General features: G+C 31.4%; 1 protein-coding gene and 1 pseudogene across 1 annotated transcript in view; both read left to right on the top strand.

Moving 5' to 3' along the window:
• The window catches only part of TRIM24 (tripartite motif containing 24), a 113,507-nt gene that overhangs the window by 70,468 nt on the left and 37,028 nt on the right, over positions 1–6,011 (top strand). Inside the window, exons 7-8 of the mRNA XM_025045850.1 lie at positions 1,674–1,790; positions 3,568–3,682. Coding sequence (XP_024901618.1) covers positions 1,674–1,790; positions 3,568–3,682 — 232 coding nt within the window. The remainder of the gene's footprint in view (positions 1–1,673; positions 1,791–3,567; positions 3,683–6,011) is intronic.
• Positions 4,532–4,650, top strand: LOC112478750 (annotated as a pseudogene).

Below are 6,011 nucleotides of genomic sequence, written 5' to 3'. Positions count from 1 at the left end.
GTAAGAAAAGGGCACATCACCACATTTTCTAAAGGTATTTAAAAATATAAAAAGGATATCTGTCAATAGATTTGAAAATCTTAACATGAAATGAGTTAATTCTTAGAAAATACAACTTAACTGGTCCAAGATAAAATAGAAAATCAAAGTACCCTTAATTTCATGTAAATTCATAATTCGTAATATCCCCACAAAGAAAATGACAAACCCAGATGACTTCACTGATTAATCTATGAAATAGATGAGGTAAAAATAACCCTTTTAATACAGCCTTGTCCAGAGAATGGCAAAAGAATAAACTCTCTCCAACTTATTTTATGAGGAATAAAAATAAAATTACAATCTCATCCATGAAATGAACCTAAAAGTACTAAGAAATAAGTTAGGAAAAGAAATCTAGCAGTATTGTGATTTTTGGACAATATAATTACAACCAAGTTGACCTTATATTAGGAATACAAAGTTCATTTAACATCTGAATATCATTTTCATTTATGTAATTCATCATCTTTAAAGAATAAAAGGGATAATTATATGACCATCTCAGTAGTGGTGGAAGAAACATTAAAAATATGCACCTATGATGTAAAATCTTAGTAAACTAGGAATAAAAGGAAATTTTCTAAACCTAATAAAGGTTATCTGTGAGAAGTACTGGAAAACATCATAATGGAGTATTGAAAGTTTTTACATTGAGTTTAGGGACAAGATAAAGATGGCCATTTTGACCATTTCATTTAATATTATACTAGGATCCCAAACAGTGTAGTAATGACAAAAGTTTTGGATATAAAACTTGAGTTACCTAAGGAGGAATTTAAAATGTCATTATTTACAAATATGATTATGTATAAAGGGGATCCAATAGAAGTATCTGTGTGCTTTCCCCTCTCCCTTTTTTTCTAACTCTGGCAAACCTGTTTATAATACTTATTTAATTACTGTTAAGTTATATTATGTCAAACATTATATTTCATGTGTTTTATGAAAAACAATGAAACTTCATAATTTATCTTGTGCATCATTGTCTATTTCTCTAGAGCTACTCTTGAGTCATCTTACATAGTGTGTTATGGGTTACCTTCACTTCCAAGTTAAATATTTTAAAGTGCTGTATTTTATTGTTGCCTGAAGCTTTTATGTCATGCAAGGGAGAACATCAGGAGTTTTGCTTCCCCCCTCCCATACTCCTCATTCCCCGTTTATCCTGAAGGCAAATATTTGTGACTCCTACAAAACAACTACCTATTGTTTAAAATGAATCTTCAAAATGTTCATGATGTCACACTTTCATAATTATAAAATTGTAAAATAATAAATCTGCTTAAATATCTATAATTACTTTTTGGCAGGTCCTCCAAGTGAGCTCTGTAAGCCTCTAAAACTATGATGATGAATGTGTATCTTTCCCAAATTTTCAAAATAATTTAAAGAGTGTCCATGAGTAATATCTGTAAAGATTCCCTCTTTTTCTTTTTGTTGTTTAGGACTCCTTCTTTCTTAAGGGATAATTTTGAGAGGAGGGGAAAACAACTTATCTTCTAGGGATATATTTGGTATTTTTAATTGATTATTTTTTGTATTCTTTATACTCTCTTAGTTTTCTTTTATTTCTTTGCATTGGGCTTTTCCTCATTTTAGACAGATAATTGACTATTTACTTATTTTTTCAGATATCAATTTATAGAAGAAGCTTTTCAGAATCAGAAAGTGATCATAGATACACTAATCACCAAACTGATGGAAAAAACAAAATACATAAAATTCACAGGAAATCAGATCCAAAACAGGTAAATTTACATTTATGGTATTACAATAAATCGTCTGTAATATAATGTGTTAAGTATATTCAGAACATTTTACTTAACTCATGGTGAAGCAGATCTGAGTAAGCTGTCAGATGGCTCTAGTAACACATATTTGATACTTTTCCAGAAACTTAGGGTTGGAAAGCATCTTTTCAGTCATAAAATTTCAAAACTATTGTCATGGTAATCTACATTTAGCAGCAGCTCATTTATGTGGAAGTTATTGATAATTTATAACATCTAGTGACAAATGGTAGCAATTGTAAAATTACCAATTATATGTGAAAGAGCTACCATTGATGAAATTTGCCCTTTTGACTTTTTCCTTACTTTTTCGCTATGTATGTAGTATGAGCTATGGGCCAACGTTTTCTTTTCTTTTTTCTTTTTTTTTTTTTTTTTTTTAAATATTGATGTCCGTTTGTTCCAGCACCATTTGTTGAAAAGACTAGCTTGTTGCTATTGAATTGCCTTGGCACCTTTGTAGAAAATCCGTTGACCATATGTGTGTGAGGTTATTTCTGGGCTCTATTTTGTTCCATTGTGTTTCTTTTTTGCCAATACCCTACTTCATGACTGTAGCTTTGTGTAATAAGTCTTAAAATTAGATAGTGTGAATTCTCCAAATGTGATTTTTTTTTCACCTTTCTGTTAGTGGTTTATGCTGTTTTTACAAAGTAATACATTATTGTATGAAAAGATTTGGGGTTTTGAATTGTGGTAAAAATTAAAGAATCTTTGGAATTGGTGTTAATTTCTCCAATCTTTGTTGCCTACCCGATTATAGATGGATTAAATTTAATGGCTGAATGACTTTGCAGTTTAGTTCATTTTTATGCATGTGCAAACATGGCACTGCTTGTCCCTTTTTTCATTCTGTTCTACCACCATGAAGATTTAAATTAGTTTTTTTTTTAAGGTGGTTTGCTTCTCACACCTACCTGGTTTACTTGATCCTATAGCCAATACTGATGTCAAATAGTTATAGTTATTTTAAAGAATTTCCAAAAGAAAATAAAATCTCTGCCCTTTGGTCTTAAGTTTTGGAGTGTAAATGGGGAAAAGCAGACAGAAGAAAAGCTTGTTTCTCTCCTAATGTTTGGTGGTTCTCTGCTTCTGTAAGGTATTCTGGTATGTGATAGTATGTATCACATATCCATCTCTATCTCCATGAAAACAGCATTCCCATTTTCTCTTATCAAAGGAAAAAACATATTTGGTGGTTGATGAAACATAAAGTAGTTATTTGGCTGCTTAAAGTTAATGTTATTAAAAATAGCAAACTACTGTTGTTGTCTTCTTGCTTCTATTCAGATAAAATGATCACCAGTGATTCAGATGACTAAGAGTGACACATTTACCCCTTCTACTTCTTAATTGCAATGAATACAGTAGAACTTGTTCAGATTTGTGGTTTTCTTCATCTTGCTTATACATCTTTTTGTCCATCCTTTTAGAATAAGCATTGATTTTTCTGGGTGTCATCATAAACTTTCAAAACTGTATTTTCTTAAAATGTGTTCATTCTCTTGTAATTTTATGCATTTTGATTTTAGGGTTGAATTCAGTACCATGTCTTTCAGAAGAATTGTATTTCTGCTGTCTTCAAGAAAGTCAATTTAAACTGAAGGATCCTTAGAAATAGCTGAGCTTTTAAGAGCCAAAAACATTTGGCCTAATTTAGACCTTAAAGAAGATTATAAAACAAATCATCTGCCGTAGATTTTAGAGTTTTTTCCCCCTTTTGTTTAATTTTCAGGATAATTGAAGTAAATCAAAATCAAAAGCAAGTGGAACAGGATATTAAAGTTGCTATATTTACATTGATGGTAGAAATAAATAAAAAAGGAAAAGCTCTACTGCATCAGCTTGAGGTAAGTTACTGTTAATGGGAGTATGTGGTAGTGATTTAATATATATTTTGTATGTATTTGTGAATTTGAAATCACAGCCTTTTTCACATAATTGTTTTATGAATCAATAATATTCTCCATTCCCATGTTTTCCTTTGCCAGGCTCCCCATTGTTAAGCTGACAATTTATGACTTCATAAAACTAAGAATGTCTTTTTTTTTTTTTTTTTAATTTTAGTCTTTATTGTACTGTAGCCTGATAAATGAGAGTGAATCTACAGTAAGAAAATTTAACCAATGGCAATGGGTGCTCTCTAGGAAAGAACAGTCTTATTTAATATGCTGTATGGGGTTTCTAGAACTTGGGCTATTTATGGAAAGGAAGGAAAAGACATTCATTCTGCTATATCCAGTAATAATTGTTTTTTAAACCAAATTAATCATGATGTTTTAAAGATTATAATTCTTCTACTTAAGTTGATTTCCAAATACAGTAATTCTTAGTGAAAGAATTTAAGCATTTTTGAGCTTTTGACATACACTATAAGGCAAATGTAGATAACTGAATTGTTGAAAGCCTTTGCGTGATGCGTTAAAGAACAAAAACTCAACTGAGTATATTCGAAGATCTAATTGGCTTTTTTGAGCTATTTCATGAATTGGGCAGCATCCCATTTAGCAAATAGGGAGATACTTTTAGTAGGAATGTCGTAATTCTTACTGTTAACATCATAGTGCAAAACAAAATGCCTCGCTTGACAGAAGCGCTTTGTAAATGTTGAAGAGGTGAATCTTTGTAGAGATTCATTTAGAAGTGACAACTTTGCCTCACCAAGGGGGTACATCTGAGCAAAATTTTTAGGCACACTGGTCTACAGCCATGACACCCTGAACATGCCCGATCTCTTCTGATCTCAGAAGCTAAGTAGGGTCAGGCCTGGTTAGTACTTGAATGGGAGACCACTTAGGAATACCAGGTGCTGTAGGCGTTAAAAAAAATTTTTTTAGACACACTAAGTTAGCTATATTTAGTTCTCAAATATATATGTTTAACCTTATGAGATATTAAATAAAAGGAGATGCCTCTTATCCTCAGCGTTTTTTCATCTTAATTGCGAAAGCAAATTAAGAAGAAATGCTCAGAGCACTTTGGATAGTTGTTTCTCACTGGAGGTGAGAAAAATACTACTCTCTTTATCAACTTTTTTACACATATGAGGGTCAAGATCCAAAGTCAGTGTTGGACTTCAAATAATAGGAGGTTACAACTTCTACATGATATATTAACACAATATTAGTTGTACATTTTAATAATCTTATATATTGATGCAGAAAATTCACAGTAAAGCAATTTAGAATGAGACGAGAATAAAAGAATTATGTTTGAAGATTAAAAACAAAATTCCTAGAAATAATTTTAGTTCAATGTCTTTATTATATAGTTGACAAATTATAAGGTCTTTGTCAGAAAGTTCTGTCCCTCCTGGGAAAGCATGGTAAGTCCCATGGTTTCTCAGCCATACTAAAGACTAAATGATTCTCTGGTTTTTTAGAAACAAATCCTTATTCAGTGAATAAGTCTGGCCAGGAGGAATCAGACCACATTTCCAGTAACTACTTTTTCAAGGTTCTGTGATCTTTTTAAAAAATAAAAGCATTTAAACAATTTAAAAAGTTTTCAAAGCTCTGCTTAAAATCAAACATCCTTTAGAATTGCTTTCTCAGAGATGAGTAGCACACACATTTCTGTGGCTGTTTCCAAACTTCACTGTAAATCAGAATCACTTGCAGATTTTTTTAAAAAATTGAAGGTAAAGAACAGATGACCAAAGTCCTCATCTCTAGGAATGAACCTGGTCATCAATATTATTTTTAATCAACTTTATTGACATATAATTTTTACAGCACCTTTTAAACATGGCTCTAGTCTTCATATCCATTTTCCTGTTTCACAGACTCCTCCTTTAAGGTAAATAAACATAGTCAATTTTATCTAAGACTCAAGAGAAATTGGTGCAAATAGTTGTTACTGTGGAAGACCAAGGAACTAGAGCTTCTGATTCTCAGTTTGCAACCTCCTCAAAAGTTAACAAGATTTCTATTCTTTCTAGAGTTTTTCCAGAGAATCACTTAGTTTTTCCAGAGGTCAGAAATAGCCTAATATATGTTATCTCTGAACTTAAATTAGACATGACAAAGCCATCTTCAGTCACTGCAATTTTTCCCTTAATTCAGTTTAGCACATGTGTAGTTCTAAATTTTGAAACCGACTACGGCCAGGATCTAGGTTCATAATTTATTCAGAATATAAATCCATAATTTGAGTGTAGCAATTTTACTTTTAAACTTT

Source organism: Pteropus alecto, unplaced genomic scaffold (assembly GCF_000325575.1).
Source record: "Pteropus alecto unplaced genomic scaffold, ASM32557v1 scaffold22, whole genome shotgun sequence".
Taxonomy (NCBI): Eukaryota; Metazoa; Chordata; class Mammalia; order Chiroptera; family Pteropodidae; genus Pteropus; species Pteropus alecto.
Note: the sequence above shows the minus strand (reverse complement) of the source record. Positions and strands in the feature narration are given on the sequence as shown.